This window comes from Gobius niger, assembly GCF_951799975.1.
Source record: "Gobius niger genome assembly, chromosome: 3".
Lineage (NCBI taxonomy): Eukaryota > Metazoa > Chordata > Actinopteri > Gobiiformes > Gobiidae > Gobius > Gobius niger.
Genome location: NC_136854.1, coordinates 10586149 through 10601765, shown reverse-complemented (window position 1 = coordinate 10601765; position 15617 = coordinate 10586149). Strand labels below are relative to the sequence as shown.

Sequence of the window (15617 nt, the reverse complement as noted above, 5' to 3'; positions counted from 1 at the left end):
TCTAAGTACATTCATAAACACAGAAGTCTATTTACACTCTGTGTGAAGTTTGTGTGTTAGTTAAAGTGATTATAGTGTTTGTACAGTAGGCTATACTTTTTAATTTCAGCAAGACACGGCTAACTCTTCACAGGAATGGGAACATTTTTCCTTTTGGCCAGTGTGGGTAAAGACTAATGTTACATTCACGTGATCTGAGGAGCTTGTTTTCCTGAGATGTTAAATCATTGTCCCCAGTCGGTTTGTGTTCAAGTCCTTTTTATGTGGGAAAGTGGGGATTTTGATGTCGTATCGGTCTCTTATCACTGATTAGCGCTTTACTAAGCTAACCATTTGAATTTGCCGTTAGCATCTCAAAAGATAAACTCGCATTTCTCTCGCAAAATGTTACTCCGAAGGACGACAGCTCACACTAAACTCAAGAACAACACAGAGTTTAACTGAAAAGCTCACATTAAACGATGACTGAACAAACAGCTGATTTCAGATGTCGGGGCGGAAGTCGGGAAGCCGTTCATGTGCTTTTTCCAACTGGGCAAAACGTCCTCTCATGTTCCATAGGACCACATGAACGTGGCGTAGTTCCTGTCCACATTTTAACCTAAATTGAAATAAGATTTTAAAAACAGGAGAAAACATGAAAATAATTGCTAATAAATAATTCACATGATGGTGTTTGTTTTTTACCATTTGTTAGCATCAGATTAAGGTTAGCATTTAGTTTCTTCTGGATAAGTATTTACATCATGTGTAGTTTTTAACGTGTAACTATCCAACAGCTGCACGTTTTCAACTAAATACTGTTTGAATATATATTTATTTATTTCAACATGACACGGCTAACTCTCAGTGATTAAGTTGGTATCATGTTTCCATACGAGTAGAATCACTGAAAATAGCTCATAACACAGTACACACTGGAGTACACACTTCCAAACACAATATACTGCAAGGCGGGAATTGACTTTTATAAAATTGGTATAGTATGCAATACTTTCCTATCCTGATCAAAATAACCGCTCGCTATCAGGCAGGAATTAATTTACATTTTTATTCACTTATTCCACCTTTATTCAATCAGGAAAGTCCTTACTTAATAGGCTACTCTGACTCTTTGCCTTGGAGGGGCCACTATTGTACATAGTACATATTGTACACACTATTGTGCATTGCCTTGATATAAGTCGAGGTATTAATGATCTCTTATGCCCCTCCCCCCTCCGTTAGGCCCGTCGCGCGGCTGGTTCCAGCGGTCCAAGGTGCTGCAGATCCAGGCGTGTCTGCGGATGCTCATGGAGTGGGCCAGCCGCTCCAAACTGGGCCACCTGGCAGACAAGTTCTTCACCAAACTCAACAGCGCCGTGTCCATCCTGGCCACCGCGCCCCAGCAGCTGACACAGGTACGGGCCAACTGATTCACTTTGGATACAAAGTGAAGTGCAGCAAAGCCCACTTCATGGGGAATGAGTGTGAGTGCTTCCATGAATAAGCAAACAAGCATTTCCAAAATGTTACCAAAACTTAAAGAGGGGGTATGATGCTTTTTTCAATCACATAGCACCAGTCTATAGCACACTACAATGATGACCAAACCTTCTGTTGGTCTGTAAATGCAGTAAATTAGAATAACTGCCTTGTATAAAATGGCTCTCTCAAAATGGCTGTAGTGAATGTCTTGAAATAGGCCTCTGTCTCTTTAAGAACCTCTGACCCTTTCCGACATGCCCCCTCCACACTCTGTCTGTGACAACAGTGGGGAGGGGGTTCTGCTGAGGAGCAGTGGTTGGTTACTCGGCTGGTGACGAAAGCTCGGAGGCGTCTCCAGGAGGTGGGGGCGTTCCTAGGAGGACTCAGGCAAACCTATCCCTAAAATGGCCGCCATCAGAGTTTTTACAGATTACTCAAAAATACGTGAATGTGCCAAGGCAACACTTCAGGCATGTTTTTAATGAGGGAATGACATAACATGATGTAAAGCTTGAAAAAGTCGCTTTTGCATAATACCCCCCCCCCCTTTAAAGTCTAAAATCAGTACCAAGCTTTTGTCCGACACCGGTATTAACTTAAAGGTGCATTATGCAACTTTTTAAGCAGATGAAAAGTTGATATTAATGCCTCTGTAACCTGACAGTGACCCTGCAGCTGCATGAGTGGTCAGCATGGCGCCTTTACTTTCCTCTAGGACGCTCCAGGATCAATTTCATGTCATGTTTTTCTCGGGCCTGTGGCAAGTTTCCACTGCTGATCAAACTGTCTGCATGGTTACATATAAAAGCAGTAGAGTCACATATTTTAGCAGAAACATATGCTTGTGCTCCGGTGTACCACGCACAGATGAGTTGGCGGGCTCTGTCCAGCGAGCACCCGAGTCTGAAGCCGGTCCAGCTGCAGCGCATCCTGAGCCAGTACCAGCTGACGGCCGAGCTGGGCCCGGTCCCACTGTGGCAGCCCAGCACCGAGGACGAGGCCTACATCTATAGGACAGGTACAGCAGAGACACTCAACACCCACGAGGTACAGTGAGTTCACTGTATATCACCAAGTATAATGTGACGCAATATCCATGTCGCATTTCAAACTGGATAGATTCAAACAGAGACAAAATCAGCGATTTGATTATTGACATATATATTTTGGGTGATCAGACCCTGGCAGTAGACATCGATATATGGATTCAAGTTAGAACTAATGGACTATATATAGGTTAGCGTTAGACATCCCTATTGGTTAGCGTTAGGATGTAGCGGAGTGAAGGCATGGATAGAAGAGGCGGTGAAGGGGTGGAGGTGGGTCACAGCACAGCTGGGAAGAGGACAAGCCATAAACGCTGGAGACATAAACACAGGACTGCGGGCGATGATTGGGCGATGATTGGTAGTGGCTCTGCGCTGATAGGCTGAGGGGAAAGGTGTGACTCTCACAGACGCGATCATTGGCTGGAGGTAGGAGAGGCTGAAATTAGTCTTCCAGATTGAATTTATCGCCTAGACTTCATTTAAAAATCACTGAGGTCTTACATCTGACAAAAGCAGCCAAAAACGAGAGCACATGAGACTTTAAAAAGTTTTGTTTTAGTCATGATATTAGGAATTTTGTAACATTATAGCCTTGTTTCAGTCCCAAGGCCTACAATTTCTGTAAACCTGCTTCGAGAGGTAAATTGACGGCTGCTAGTAGGGTGTAACAATGCTCCATGCCACGATTCACCGCGGTGCTAAACTCTGACGATATGCATCATTCATTCAGTGACGGTGCAAGTTTTAGCACAGATTTATTTGTTTCTAAGCTCCGCAGCGCGTGTCATTATCACTAACCACTAAACTGACGGCTGCAGACACTCCACACCAGCAGAATGACATCCTCCAAAAACACATGAAATGTGCGTGACTTTGTCAAGGTGCAGACAAATTCATAAGATCCAATCTTGGTCACAATCCGGACTTCACAAGGTTTATTTCCAAAAAAGTACTCGCCTAATGTTGCCTAGGAATAAGACGAGCCGCTCTGTTCCTGTTTTAAATACTGTCTATGGAAAGCGAAACTAAAAAGGTAACACTTCAGGAGCATATGGCCGACACATGCTCAGCAAATAGTTCAAAACTGAAGTTTCGCTCTATACTGCCATCTGCTGATGATTTGAACATATTACTAAAAGTAAATTAATTTTCTTATTTTCCAGCGGCCAAGTTGAATTATAGTATGTGTGAGCGTGTGGGGGTTGTGAGAACATCCTTTCAAAGTTTAAGGTTCACATACTACAGTTCAGTTTCCAGCCGAATGTTGGTGCAATGTTAAGCCCAGATCCGTGCTGTGTTCCAGTGGACCTCCTGGAGAGCTTTGAGAACCACCCCCCCATTGTGCTGCCCAGTGCGGGCTTCAGGGTGGACCTGGACAGCGACTGTGTGGAGGACAGTATCTACAGACAGCTCCTGTACATCCGCCATTACCTGTGGGGCCTTCGAACCAAAACACACCCCGCGCACGGTGGCGTGCACACGCAGAGCAACGGGACCAGCACCAGCGACTGGCCGCCCGACATACAGGTCAGACATCAGAGAGTCCTCCTCATGGGGAATGGTCAGAGCCTCCTCTCAGAGCAGCTGCAGTATGTGTGGAGTTCCCTTAATCCCATAAATGAACGGCAACAACACACGCGCACATAGACGCGCACATAGACGCGCACATAGACGCACATAGACGCGCACATAGACGCGCACATAGACGCACATAGACGCGCACATAGACGCGCACATAGACGCGCACATAGACGCGCACATAGACGCGCACATAGACGCGCACATAGACGCGCACATAGACACGCACGCAGAAGCAGCCGCGCTCAGCCAGAGCGAGACATGGCTACATGAGCTAATCTGATTAGTCCTGAGGCGTCTTATTAGTGTGGACGGCTGACTAGACCATAATCCCCTGAGTTACTGCACCCTCCGATGTACACACATGTATTCACTACTACACTCGCTAATGTGTGGCTGTGTGTGCAGAGGGAGCTTCCGCCACCGGCCCCAAGCGGCCCTCAGCCTGGAGGTCAGGGTGAGGATGGGAGTGCGGAGCCTTCAGAGGAGAGGAGAGTGTCCAACCACACACACAGCCTCAGGAGGAACGGCACCATGCACCACCCCAAATCCATCAACCCAGAGCTGTCCTGCCTCCTGACCCCCCCACACACGCCCCTGTACCCTGAGGGAGGGGCCCCGGGGCCAACCAAGGGTCACAGCCTGCAGCCCAACGGCTGCCCCCCCAGGAGCGATGGCAAGAAGGCCAATGGCCTCATGCCCAATGGGCTGGAAGGTAAGCTCAGTGTGGGGCACAGGAGGGTCACTCTGCACTGAAGAGATCGTCATGTTACATTACAGCTCCACAACTGGTCCACAGTGCAGTTTGATCTGGAGTCTGTTGTTTAAGTGTTTGTTAAAGCACCACTGTGTCCCAAAGGCAGTGCACCATTACATCATATTAACCCATTCATTAACGTGAAGGGGTTCATGTGGATTCCCTTGTTTATAAGTACATTTGGTCAATGGCACAGCGGTTAGAGCTCACAGCAGGAGCGTCCTGTGCTTAATGTGGGGAGTTCTCCCTACATGTGTATAGGGTTTCTTCTAACACTTAAAACATGTACAATAGATTCCCTTCTGGAGCGGGGACTCCCCGGAAAAAGAGATTCTGATTCTCAGTGGGACTTTTGAACAGAGGCCAATGAAAAATACTTAAAAACATTAAAAAACAGGTGGTGCACTGTCATTAGGAGACTGTAAACTAGGCCTGTCACCATAACTACCACAGTAAACTTATCGCTCAGGAAATGACTGAGCCAAATACTTTTGGCCGAAAAATTTATGATTTCATGTGTTTGTATTTCAACATTTTCACTGTAAACGGGGAAACTGTGACTTTTAGGGTCCCAGTTTCAGTGACACATAACTGCAATATTATTTATAATATCGGCATATTTTCATGCCTCGATATATTAACTTTCAAATGTTATCGTGACAGGCCTGCAATAATAATAATATGTCCTTCATGTCCTTCCTCTTTTGATGTGAAAAACTATCCCAACTGTGTGGATGGATTTTTAACAGATTTTGAATCTAAAATGTCACTGAATTTTATACTAATTTTCAAATGTTTGACTAATTAAAATAAAGAGGAATGTATCAACATTGAATATTTAACCAGTGAGTTTTTCCATTTCTAGAAATGGGAAATTGACACATTTTTAAAATATATACATTCAATGTTGAACCAGTGGAATTTAAAACTCAAAAATGCCATATACTTTTTCAGTGTTTGAATGAAGGCGAGACACGGCAGGTGAAAACAGCAGTGGTCAATGTGGAGATTTTAGGACACTTTTCTCCAGACCAAACTTATGATTATTTTATGACTTTTGTCGACTCTCGCGCTGTACCTCCCCAGGAAATCCCTCCAACATGGCGGTGCTCCCTGGTCTTTCCCACGCTTATTCATTCACAAATTCTGACATGTTTGACATCCACAAAAGGCCACCAAGATGGTGCGGTTATCCAAATATGGTCATTTCTTTGTTCTGGGAGATAGCCACAGCTGGACAAATGCAGACGTTACAAATCCAGTTTTCCTTCCAGTCTTGCAACAACATCTCTACTTTAGTAGCTCCCACAGACTCAAAACTTCCTCGCAGGTGGTGGGTCCACGGGAGGATGGCCTCATGGTTCTAACCGGGCCTGTTGGTCTCTCATAAGGGGCTTCTGACCCGCTCTTTGTCTGACCTGTCGCTTAGGACCTGTTTGCCCTGGGAGACCCTACCAGAGGCACGAAGCCTCTGACTACAGAGCTCCCAGGATCATTCGGGTGCTCAAACCCCTCCACCACGTTAAGGTGGCGGTTCCAGGAGGGCAGTAAAATTAAATAAATAAAAACCTGCCATAAACAATAAAAGGCAAGGATAAAAAATAAATGAAATTAAAAGGACACAGAGGGCCACACATGGACACACGGACATGGAGAGGCAGAGCGTTCCACAGTTTAGGGCCGACAACTGACAAGGCCCCGTCCCGTCGAGGGTGATTGTTGGTCCCCAAGCCATTCCAGTTGAGAAATAAAATAATAATACAAAACATTGCCTAATGTAAAATATCAGTATTATTTATTATTATATATATATATATATATATATTATTATATTTATGCCAGAAATATACAGCCATAATGTCATAATATTGACTCCTTATTCACCAACAGTGTCTCGCCTTAAAGGTGCATTATGCAACTTTTTATGTAAAAAAAAAAAAAAAGTGTATATTTGGGCGTAGTGACCCAGCGGCTGTATGAGTGCCTTTACTTTCATCATAGTGGTCTCCAGGACGCTCTAGCATCAATTGTTTGGAAGGTTTTCACTGCTGACGGACCCTCTCACCAGAAAACCTACAGAACAATTGATCCTGGAGCGTCGTAGAGGCCACGGTGATGGAAAGTAAAGGAGCCACGCTGACCACTCATACAGCTGTTTGACCTCTACAAGGTCCAACACACACAAATATCAAAGTTTTTTCCGCATTAAGATTTGCATAATGAAGAAGATCTTAAGAAGAAGATCTTTATTTATATAGCACCTTTAACATGCAAACCCCCTCCTGAACCGAGCATTTTTTCTACAGTGCGGCATAACCCAAATCTAAAAGCTTCTTTAAAAAAGTAAAGCGGCAAAAAAGCATCAAAAGAGCAACAAAAACGAGCCGGAAAAGCAACAATAGCACAACAAAAACACGACAAAATAAAATTACGAAAACACGACAAAAAGTCAAAATCTGTTTTGAAGGTTTCAAATGATGCAGCTCCAGATAAGCTCCAGTCGAGAAGCTTTTAGATTTGGGTAAGGTAAGAGGTTAAAAATCTGTCCAAATCCATACCTGCCCCCCTTCAGCATGTGTGTGTGCATGTATCCATTGCCCTGTAGTGCTCCCTCCTCCTCCTCCTCCTCAGTGTGTTGTGGTGTAGCGAGGCCGCCCCCTGTAGTCGCTCCTGAGTACTGCAGTGTCCCCGTGTGCTGTGGTGTGTCCTCTGCAGACTTCCCCTTCCCCGTGTCCTCGTGCGGGGCGTCCCCACTCCCTGACGACCTGTGTGTGGTGTTTGTAGTGGAGCTGGACAAGGGACCGTACGGCCTGGGCATGGGACTCATCGACGGGCTGGTGAGTGGAACCCCCAAAAACTTTTTTATTAGTTATATACTGTTATATATAGGAGTGAAAATATGACCTGAGGAAGAAAACAGTTTCCTTACAGTTTGACATAACAGTTTAAAAAATGTTTGCCTCCATCTATGCCACTTCCTGTCAGTGTCCAATAAGGAAGTGAAACTATAAACTTGTCGAAATTGTCAAATTAAAGAAAATTGGGTCAAATTTGTTGCAAAATATTAAATATAATTGTGTTTTAGCAAAAAATGTTTGATATGTCAGATGCACTTTAAGCCATTTGACATCCTATTTAAACGCATTAAACATGAAGAATATTATTTTGTTTTTGTTTTGAGGTCTCTGCCCTCATCATAGATACCAAAAATAAAATGCCAGTTTGTGGAAAAATGCAACATCCTTTTTTTTTAATATATAAAGGATACAAAGTGAGTTTTCTTTGTACAGGTAATGCTTATAATGGAAGTCCATTTTACTTCTCATACCTTTAAATACATTTCAAAGCACACACCTTTGACAAATATGTAACAGCTGAAGACCCGTCTTTTAATGTTTATGAATCAGGACTTACCTCTCGAAAGTATTCATACACCTTGAACATTTGCACATTTTGTCATGTTTACAACCCTAAACATAAAGATTTTATTTTGATTTTTTTACTGAACGTCCACACACAAGTAACAGACAACTGTGAAGTGAAAGCAAAATGATACATGATTCTGTTATTTTTCAAAAAATAGAAAAGTGAAAAGTGGGGCGTGCATAAGTATTCATACAGCATTTTCTGAGTGCATTAAATTGCCTTTATAACATTCCTAATGACTCCAGAATGTTCACACCTTGGCCTAACCATTAAATAGAGGTCACCTGTGTGTAATCTACTCTCAGTTTAATTTCAGTTGTTCTTTTAGGCCCTCAGAGCTATGGTCGGAGTGTATTGGTCACTAAATAACATCATGAAGGTCAAGGAGCACCAGAGAGGTCAGGGATAAAGCTGTGGAGAAGTTTAAAGCAGCGTTAAGTTATACAAAGATTTCCCAAGATTTAAACATCTCCCGGAGCAACTGTTCAATCCATCATTCAGAAATGGAAAGAGTAAAGTACCACTGAGAACTTACCAAGACGTGGTCGTTCATCTAAACTAACAAACGGAACAAAGAGAGCACTGGTAAGAAATACAACCAAGTGCCCCAAGATAACTCTGGAGGAGCTGTGAAGTCCTGCCGCATAAGTCGTATCTACACAAATCTGGCCTTCATGGACGAGTGGAAGAAGAAAGCCATTATTGAAAGGAGGCCATAAGAAATCCCGTTTGAAGTTTGCTAGAAGTCATATGGAGGACACAGCTCCATGTGGAAGAAGGAGCTTTGGTCAGATGAGACAAAAATTGAACATATTGGCCCAGATGCAAAACGTTATGTATGGAGCAAATCTGACACTGCTCATCGTCCTGAGTGCACCATCCCCAGTGTCAAATATACGGGGGGAGCATCATGCTGTGGGGCTGCTTTTCTTCAGCGGGGACTGGGGAGACTGTAAGAATAGTTGTGAAGATGGATGGAACAAAATTTGGGGACATTTTGGAGGAAAACCTGCTGGAGTCAGCAAGAGAACTGAGGCTGGGGCGGAGATTCACCTTCCAGCAGGACAATGACCCGAAGCACAAAGCTAAATCTACAATGGAATGGTTCAATAAAAACATATTAATGTGTTTTAATGGCCCAATCAAAGTCCTGACCTAAATCCTATCGAAAATCTGTGGAATAATCTGAAAACTGCTGTTCACAAACGCTCTCCTTCTAATGTGACAGAGCTTGAGTTGTTTTGTAAAGAGGAATGGGCTAAAATGTCAGCCTCTACATGTGCAAATCTTGTAGAGTCAGACCCAAAAGACTTGTGCTGTTATTGCAAAGGGGGTTCCACAAAGTATTCATTCATGCTGTATGAATACTTATACAAGCCCCACTTTTCAGTTTTCTATTTTTTAAAAATAACAGAATCATGTATCATTTAGCTTTCACTTCACAGTTGTCGGTTACTTGTGTGTGAACGTTCAGTAAAAAAAATCAAAATAAAATCTTTATGTTTAGGGTTGTAAAGATGACAAAATGTGCAAAAGTTCAAGGTGTATGAATACTTTCGAGAGGCACTGTATCTAAGTCTAAACCTAAACTTGGACTAAGCCGTGTCTGAAGTGGTTGAATCTACTGTAGTGTACATGTTTACCCTGTTGGCTGATGAGAGCTGTCATCCGCAGCACACTCCCCTGAATGCTCCGGGCATCTACATCCGCACCCTGATCCCAGACGGGCCGGCGGCCTCAGACGGGCGGCTGAGGATCGGGGACAGGATCCTGGCTGTGAACGGGACCAGCCTTATTGGGGCCGACTACCAGAGGTACCACTGTCCACTGTGCCCACACTGCTCACTGTGCCCACACTGCTCACTGTGCCCACACTGCCCACTGTGCCCATACAGCCCACTGTGCCCACACTGCCCACTGTGCCCACACTGCTCACTGTGCCCACACTGCTCACTGTGCCCACACTGCCCACTGTGCCCATACAGCCCACTGTGCCCACACTGCCCACTGTGCCCACACTGCTCACTGTGCCCATACAGCCCACTGTGTCCACTGTGCCCACTCGGGCTGGGTTTAATTAATCAATTAATCTATTTTAATCGATTTTCCTTTGAATAGCCCAATATCTATTAAAAAAAACCTTCAATCAATTCTAAAGTTGTGTTTGACGCAGCGGCAGGAACTGTTTATTTCAATTGACAATAACTTTGGAAGTAAACGAGACAGAGACTTTCTTTTTTGCACCGCGTTTGTCGCGTTCCACTCTTCATTTGTGTGTGCTCGCCTCTCTGGCCCTCTGGAAACAAACATTTAGTGGATTATTTCCAAAAGTCTTGCCATGGACAGCTTCAGTCTGACGTCTGCGGTGGCAGCCATTTTGTTTACTTTCTAAGTCCAGCCTGATTGGCTGTGCCAGTGCGTCATTACGCACATGCAACAAAAGGGGGGGTTACATTTTTAATGTAAATTTGAGAATGTCTTTCATAACTAATTCAATTTGGTCCTGCGTCATATTGTTAACTGAATCAAAAATAAATCAAATTGAATAATTAATCGTGAATTGAATCGGGCCCTTGTGAAGAGAATCGAATCAATACCAGCACAGAACCAGAGGCCCTCAAGATGAGGAAATATGATTTAAAATCAGAGAGTAATTGAACATGTTTAGAGTTATTAGAACCACTGGCTTAAACCACACATTCCTGCAGACGGTCGTACGATAGATTATAGTGATGGCCACACCCCCCTGTGTCTGCCTACATTACTGTGTCCTCTTCACAGTGCTGAGTCTAAGTCCCGCCCTCTCTCTCGTACACAGTGCGGTGGACCTGATCCGTCTGGGCGGTGGCCGGCTGCGCTTCCTCGTGGCCAAGTCGGACCCCGAGGTGTCGGACAAGATCAGCGCGTCCTCCTGCTGACAGCACCTGCACTACCACAAGGGGGCAGCGTTAACCTCCAAACACTCCTGACCTGCCGGAGCCCTTAGCTCTCTCCCCTCACAGCGAGAAGGTCCAGGGGTTTGATTCTTTTCCATGTGGAGTTTGCTTTGAGTGCTCCAGTTTACCCCCTCATCAACCAAAAACATGTACAGCAGGCACTGGGACTGAGAGGTGTCCTTTGTCTTTGATGGACGGGTCAAACGCAGCAGGAATGGGACAATAAAGCTTTCGTCACTCTACGAATGTACACAAGTTAAGGCGAGACACAGCAGGTGGAAAGACCCTTTTTTATAGGGCTGGGGAGATCCGGTCTGCTGGTTTAGTCAGTAACTAAATAGTCAGTAACTAAATACAATCACAAAGTATTCTCCCCAACACTGACCATACAACACGTTGATGAAGTATCGATACTTGGCATTGCATTGATACATTGCCCCAGCCCTAACTTTAATGCACTGGTCAATGTTGAGATTTAGGGCCAGTTTGCTCCATTAACGCCGGACGTTACAAAACTTTAGGGCAGGGGTAGGCAACGTCAGGCCCGGGGGCCAAATCCGGCCCTCCAGCACAGAACCTCTGGCCCTGAAGATGATTTTGAGAAACATTATGACACAAATCAGAAGTACTTTAACATTTTTAGGGTTAAATGGGAGAAATACTGTTAATACACCCAATTAGGTCACATCATGTACAACTCTGGTATTTGTAGAAAGTGCACTGGAATAATAATAATCATTTTAAGGAAGAAATGACAGAAACCTACTTGAATTAAGAGATTCAATCTAAAGTTTGAGTAGATTTGGTCTGGTCTTAGATCAGATAAAACATCTTATCACCAATGGAACAAGTCATTATTCTCTTAATTCAGATTATATTGTATAATTTCAAGTGAAAAACAAATCTTTTTAAAAGTAAAAGTTAATTTCTCTGATTTCAAAGTGGGTTTTATGCTCGTTCCATTGGCATCATCATTTGTATCTTTATCTTACATTAGTCCAAACAGACTCAAATTCAACATAAAGAACCTTTATTCAAGCAATTTTAAGTCATTTATCTCATTTAAGATGGTGTTTTTTTCCAGTGTTGTGCTTTACTTTGGCCTAAAATGGGCGGCTTCGGCCCTCGGTCTTTTTACAATGAAAAAAATTGGCCCTCCGTAAAGAAAACTTGCCTAACCCCTGCTTTAGGGCAACGTTTTCTTTCCACTCTTGCAACAACATCTCCACTTTAGTTGCTTCTACAGACTTAATACTTTTCTAATCCCCTGATTTATTGCCTTTTGAACCCTCACAATGCCCGGTGAAATTTGAATGTTCACAGTGTTTTTTCACGAAACATGAAATCCACACTGAACAAAGACAGGTTTGTTTTGTGAAAATGAAAATGCTTTTGTCCACTTCTAAACATGAAATGCCTTAAGTTGACATAAACTGACAGAACGTTTCCAACACATGTTTATGTCCCACAGCAAAGGTTTCACGTTTTATGATCTCTCGATGTCCTCTTTTGTTCCTGTTGACCTGCAGCGTCTCGCCTCCGAGGATGACACGTGGTACAGCGTATTTAAGAGCATTTTCTCCAGTTCAGCTTTACCCAAATCCTGTAGGCCAGTGTAACACCTCATTTGTTTTTCATCACTTTTTTTGTTGGGCAGTCATCTCATTTTTTTTTGTCACTTTTTCGTCACATTTTTCGATTATAATTTTTTTGGGTCCATTTTTTCTGAATTTTTCGTCCAATTTTTCTCACTTTTTCGTCCAATTTTTATCCATTTCTGTCATTTTTTTGTACATTTTTTGTCACTTTTTTTCATCCATTTTTTCCTCACTTTTTTCACATTTTCATCCTTGTTTTCGTCTCAGTTTTGTTGCTATTTTCACACCTTTTTTCCCCAGAAGCTTTTGGATTGGGGTAAAGCTGGAGAAAATGTGCCCGGTTCAGGTGGGAGTTAAGGGGTTAAACTGGGAAACTGTCGAGTCACCTGGAACGAGCCTCTTTGTAAATGGATGTACAATAACCGAGACGCCCGGCTGTAACATAGTGGAATGTTTTAGATACATGTTTTTACCGTTTCCAAAAGCACTATGAACACGGGGTCATGGGAGGGACGAGCTGACCCAAACTGACCCAAACTGACCCAAACTGACCCAAACTGACCCAAACTGACCATACCAAAATGAGGAACTGTTCGGTCTCAGCACCACATGGACTTTCGACCAAACGATGGATTCAGCTTTTGTATTTTGAAACGTTATTGTTTACATTTTGACCGTCGGAAGTGGTTCTTTTTGAAACAATGACTTCTTGAATGTTTGAAATTGTAATATTTTGACTCTTGGAACTCTCCGAGGAGGATTGTGGATTTGAAGGATGTACAAAAATATCCAGTTATATGAAGTATAGAGCAGAGCCGTGGGAAGATATTATAGCTAGGGGGTGCTGAGGGACAAAATTGACCCCAAAAAATGCTTTTTCCGTGCATATTTCCTATTAATTCATATTGCCTGCAGTTTGCAAATTATCCACCAGGGGGTGCTGCAGCGCCCTCAGCACCCTGGGTTCCCACGGCCTTGGGATAAAGGTCCTGTATTATGCAGAGTTGAGTTGTCTTTAACCCCCGCCTTAACCGATTTTCTCCACTTCGGCTTTACCGAAATCTAAAAGCTTCTCGACCGAAGCTTGCAGCCTATAGGCCAGGCTAACATCTCATTTGAAAGCTAAGACCTACAGAACTCATCTAAACTTCTCCCTCGTTATCGTTAGCTTTTAGATTTGGGTAAAGCTGGAGAAAATGTGCTCGGTTCAGGCGGGGGATAAGGGGTCAGACATGTTAGAATATCCTCATCGAAAAACTGCCTGTAAGATACAATCAAACCACTGTTTATCGTTTTGGTTTGATAATTATTGTTAAGTCATGATCACAAGAATGCGGCAACCCACAAGACAATCACACACGAAGGAGTTGAACCTACGACCTCACGGCAGGGGAGACTGTTCAGTGCACTGCAACTTCACCAGTGACTTGTAGAGCATAAACGCCTGAGTATGTCAAAAAAAAACAGTAAGTCTCTAACCCATTCCTGAGTGGAGTTATGAATTTTCAAGGAAATAACCAGATTGCTCATTCCAGCCACTAGAGGGCAACTTAAAGGCACACTGCGTAACATTTTGGACAATGCTGTTGCCATCAGTGCAAAACATGCTCCTATTGACCAGCTCAACACAGAAAAATGTTATTACTGCAGTGAATAATCAAAGAATGGATTTGGTTGAGGACATATAACCTATTTTAATCTCAAACTCTGCTGACTTTAGCCACATCTCCATGGCGACGAGCTGGAGACGTACCCACTCCTGTTAAAGTTACAGTCATGTCTTAGGAGAGCTGAGGCGCTCAAACTGAAAACGCATTTTTGTTTGTACATTTATGAAGTATTTTTCCAATGATGAAATGATCTATCATAAAACATATGCTCGTATTTCAACTGTATTTCTAAGTGAAAATCCTATGCGGTGTGGCTTTAAATAAATTTTTAAAAAGGAAATAATTCCACGCGTGTCCAGCAGAGGGCACTGACATAATAAGAGATCGGGATATAAACCATTATTGAACCATTATTATTACAGTCCCTGTGCTTTTCACCAAATCAGCACTATTTTAAAAGGACTAGATGCAAGTTGGCCATTTTGTACTCACTACTGCCACCTCAGGTCATACGTGTAACTGCAGCTTCTATATTAAGCTCGTGCATGTCGGACCCGAATTAACACCTTTTTGAGTGACAGTGTGGGATTTTAGAGGCAGTTGTGGTGAACAGGTCTGAGCTCATTCTACACATTAGGAGGCCTGTCTTTGCTGATCTGGGGTCAGTTTGTCTCCTCTAAAGAGAGAAATCACGCCGGAGAGAGGACAGAGACGTGTCATCAGTGTAGTGAAAACCTCAGTCGTTCTATAATCAACTAAATCAAGTCGAGTACTATTATAAAATCCTCGAAGACTGAAAAAAAAATGGCGTAGTCTGTGCTGAGCTTAACCCCTTAACTCCCACCTGAACCGAGCACATTTTCTCCAGTTTGGCTTTACCCCAGTCCAAAAGCTTCTGGAAAAAAAGCTGTAATAATAGCAACAAAACTGAGACAAAAAAAAATATGGAAATGTGACAAAAAAGTGAGAAAACATTGGCAAAAAAGTGACGAAAAATGGATGAAAAAGTGGCAAAAATGTCACAAGAAATTGACGAAAAATTTATGAAAAAATGACAAAAATTTGACCAAAAAATGACAAAAATGTGACAAAAAATGACAAAAATGTGATAAAAATTTGACCAAAAAATAACAAAAATGTGACAAAAAAATGACAAAAAATTGATTAAAAAAATGATGAAAAAATGACAAAATTGT

General features: G+C 43.0%; 1 protein-coding gene across 3 annotated transcripts in view; it reads left to right on the top strand.

The window, feature by feature from the left end:
- radil (Ras association and DIL domains) overlaps window positions 1–11518 on the top strand; it is a 58488-nt gene extending 46970 nt beyond the window's left edge. For 2 of the 3 annotated variants that reach the window (XM_079552613.1, XM_079552611.1), the window contains 7 exons: window positions 1228–1400; window positions 2335–2485; window positions 3820–4043; window positions 4503–4809; window positions 7567–7688; window positions 9952–10091; window positions 11096–11518. In XM_079552613.1, coding sequence (XP_079408739.1) covers window positions 1228–1400; window positions 2335–2485; window positions 3820–4043; window positions 4503–4809; window positions 7567–7688; window positions 9952–10091; window positions 11096–11195 — 1217 coding nt within the window. In that variant the 3' untranslated portion in view covers window positions 11196–11518. The remainder of the gene's footprint in view (window positions 1–1227; window positions 1401–2334; window positions 2486–3819; window positions 4044–4502; window positions 4810–7566; window positions 7689–9951; window positions 10092–11095) is intronic. The other variant, XM_079552612.1, reaches the window with a different exon arrangement.
- Window positions 11519–15617: the final 4099 nt, after the last annotated feature.